This window comes from Cyprinodon variegatus, unplaced genomic scaffold (genome assembly GCF_000732505.1).
Source record: "Cyprinodon variegatus isolate N-32 unplaced genomic scaffold, C_variegatus-1.0 Scaffold788, whole genome shotgun sequence".
Classification (NCBI taxonomy): Eukaryota; Metazoa; Chordata; class Actinopteri; order Cyprinodontiformes; family Cyprinodontidae; genus Cyprinodon; species Cyprinodon variegatus.
The window spans coordinates 102,166-105,525 of record NW_015151241.1 but is presented as its reverse complement, the minus strand read 5'-3'; the positions used below and the strand labels follow the sequence as shown (position 1 = coordinate 105,525).

The window sequence follows — 3,360 nt, the reverse complement described above, 5'->3', positions numbered from 1 at the left end:
ATTTTAATTTCAACATCACCAGCCGCAGCACTGTCTCTGTCGCCTTTCTCTGGTTGCGCCTCAGTCCGTATCCCCAGTGTAGGTACCAGATTGACTCGGGCTCCCAGATTGACTTGGGGGCCTGCGCCTTTTGATGACGTCACAATACATAATTGTTTTAATGTTTGCACAATTGCGCAAAACATTTTGATTGGTCTGGACAGCTTACTAAAGTAATTATAGCAGGGTGTAGGTTTTATTCGAAAGCGAGATTACGGTTTGTAAACGGACAATTTTTTACGAAGAAATTCTCCTTGGTCCCTGCGCCTTCCGATGACGTCACCGAATTCGCCATGGGCCTTGCGCCTCCCGATGACGTCACATTATGGCAACGCCTCTCAAACAAACTACATTTGGTCTGCATTTGTAACGACAATAAATAGAGACCGCGGGCGCAATGTAGTTTGTTTGAGTGGAGTTGCCATATAGTTACGAGTGGCGTTGCCATATTGTGACGGGCGGAGTTGCCATATTATGACGTCATCAAAAGGCGCAGGCCCCCGAGTCAATCTGGCAGCCCGAGTCAATCTGGTACCTACACCGGTCAGCATTTGGTGCATAGAACCAATGTGAGTGATCCATCGCCAAACCTGGAAGTTAGAAATCTAGCGCCCCTAGTGGTTAAAAGTTTCATAGCGTTGCTTTAACTGTCTGTGTGGAGCTTAGTTTCTCTGTTTTGTTTCATTTATTTTCAGTTCCATCGCCTCCGTCCAGCTGAAATATGGGATGGTCACCTTTCACTATTTGCTGCCCCCAGAGGCTGACCGCTTTACTGCAGCCTGCACTTTTAGCAAACTGTTGGGTGAGTAGAGCAGAAGCTACTATTCAGTACAAAGTAATCATGAAGAGATAGTAAAATCTGCCAACTATAAAAAGTAAAATTTGTTTTTTTTTTCCTCTTGCAGATCTGGTGTCGGATAAACAGGTGACTGCCGGTCAGCCTAAGCCCTACGGGAACATTAGCATAAAGCCAGCAGCAACCAGGGCAGCGCATTCATTCTGTCCTTAAATTAAACGTTATCAGTAGTTTGTCTGTTGCTCAAATTTGTGGTTTTTAAGCATTTTTAAAAGTTGGATGTTAAAAGAAATGCAGTTTTTCTATCTTTTAGAGTTTTAATGAATTTATACGTTTTTAATGTGTTGTTATGGTTCCATCTTGTATTTGTTCTGTTCCAGCTTTTGTAAAAAAAAACAAATATCACATTAAAAAAGATTTCAAGCTTAGCTTTGTTTCTTTTGTATCATTTATTCTTTCAGAATAAATTACTTATAAAGTCTGTGCAAATAAAGAAGGATATGTGAGGTCTGCAGATGCTGTCATTTTCATTTTGCAACATCTGTGCAGTTCCCGGTTGGAGGTAGTGTTCGCCATGTTGACCTTCTCTGCAGACCTGACTGATGCAGCCTGAACACACAGAGCTCAGACCTCTGCCAAGCAGCAAATTGTGCCCCATGTTTTGATCGATTACACGATTGCTAAAACGCCACATGATCTGGATCATTACCAAATTTTAATGGATTGTTCTTAAGCATGAGCCAACCCTCTGGTAAAAAAAATCCAGTAATCCTGCTAACAAACCAACAAGGCTCCATTTTATTGTGTTTTTGTCTTCACTATAATACTTCTGATGCTGAAGCTGTCAACAGTCACTGCTGCCATCCTCTGGTTTGGGGGGGAACTGCTTGTTCCCCCAAATGTTGAAGAACCCCGTTAAAAAATCTTGTTCTTGGATGAACAAATTAATTAATCCTTGGCATTAGACGAAGCTCTAGATAAAGAAAAAAAAAATTAAATCTGTCCATAAATTAATCTTCCTAATTATCAAACAGACATCTAAATTCATAACTTTCTTTGCAGAAAGTAATAATAGAAGTACAGAAGCTGACCAGCAGATCCCTGGTCTGATTGTTCCTGTTTTCCTTAGTTATCCATTTGTTGTCCTCTGGTGTCCTCCCTTCCTGTTTCTCTGTCCTGCCAAGCACCTGTTGCCAATTTCCTCGTCAGCTCTCTCTCTGTCTCTGTCCCCTTTAAAAGCCCTCCCTGTTCTGTTCCTGTTTGCTGGATCCTCATCAAACATCCCGTCTTGCTTCCTGTCTGTTATCTGCCTGCCCTGTCTCGTCTCTCCCTGACTTCTAGTTTGATTTATCCCTGATGTCTCCTTGGTTCAGGTTCGTTTGCTGTTTTTCTGTTGGACTCTGATTCCTTAACCTGACAACAGCCAGATGCATGTCTCGCTCCGCCCAGCTCCACTCACATATGTGAGCGGAGCTAGGCGGAGTGAGACATGCATCTGGCTGTTGTCAGGTTACTGATTCCTGCCCCTGGTTCAGTGAACCAGAATAAACAGGCTTTATTCACCTCTGCCTACTGGTCTCTGCGTTTGGGTCCTCCACACAAACACCGATCATGACACTGACCAGCAGTGACTGTGGAAGGTTTAACTTCCTGAATTGCAGTAGAAAGTGCAGAACTCGTCTGCTCAACAGTTTTATTCCCCGGACAGCTCTTTGTAGAGATAGTCTACTCTGACCTTTTCTAACATAGAAGGTATTCACAGATCAGTACTTCTATGCTTCTTTCTGTACGTCTTCCGTCTCCTTGAACCTCAGTCGGCCTCGGCAGATGGCCGCTCTCACTGAACTTGGTTCTGCTGGAGGTTTCTTCCATTAAAGGGTAGTTTTCCTCTCCACTGTCGCTACAAGCATGCTTGTAGAGTCAATGAGTCGATGCAATCAACTGGTTTTCTATAGAAAACGTAGAACTAATTTGCCTGTTGATCTGGCTGAATTGTCTCTGTAAAGTGCCTTGTGACATGTATAAATAAACTGAATTGAATTATCTGCTGTGCCTTCTTATCTGCGAGAACCAACTCTGGTCCCTAGAAATAGTTGTTCTGAGGGACCGAATGTTGGTGGTGTTCTTAGGAAATATGTAGATCAAATCGTTACCAACCTGGATGGAAGTCGTTTCTGTAAAGTTCATTTTAACAGGCGGATCCACTGAGGTAAAGTTATTTGTGTGCAGAGAAAAGAGGAGTGGGGAATGAACACATCCTTGTAAGACGCTGGTGTTAATGATTCTCGTGCAGAAGATGCTCCTCACCTTCACCTGCTGGTTAATCTGGAAGCTGGTGACAGGTAGAAGTTGGCACTGCCGTTGATGTTGCTAATGACTGAACTGACAACCAATCCTGGCCTGTGTTGGTTGGTGCAGGAAGAAGTGTAGACCCAATATTCCTTCATCGGCTGGACACATCTTCACCCATTAACAGCATCTGTAACGCAAAACATTTCTAAACTCCTTATTGGATGAAAGTGGAA

At 43.2% G+C, this 3,360-nt stretch overlaps 1 protein-coding gene across 1 annotated transcript in view; it reads left to right on the top strand.

Moving 5' to 3' along the window:
- Positions 1 to 1,209, top strand: part of rec8 (REC8 meiotic recombination protein) — an 18,965-nt gene extending 17,756 nt beyond the window's left edge. The window contains exons 17-18 of the mRNA XM_015396276.1: positions 735 to 841; positions 945 to 1,209. Of these exons, the coding sequence (XP_015251762.1) occupies positions 735 to 841; positions 945 to 1,048 (211 nt within the window). The 3' untranslated portion in view covers positions 1,049 to 1,209. The remainder of the gene's footprint in view (positions 1 to 734; positions 842 to 944) is intronic.
- The last annotated feature ends 2,151 nt before the right edge of the window (positions 1,210 to 3,360 follow it).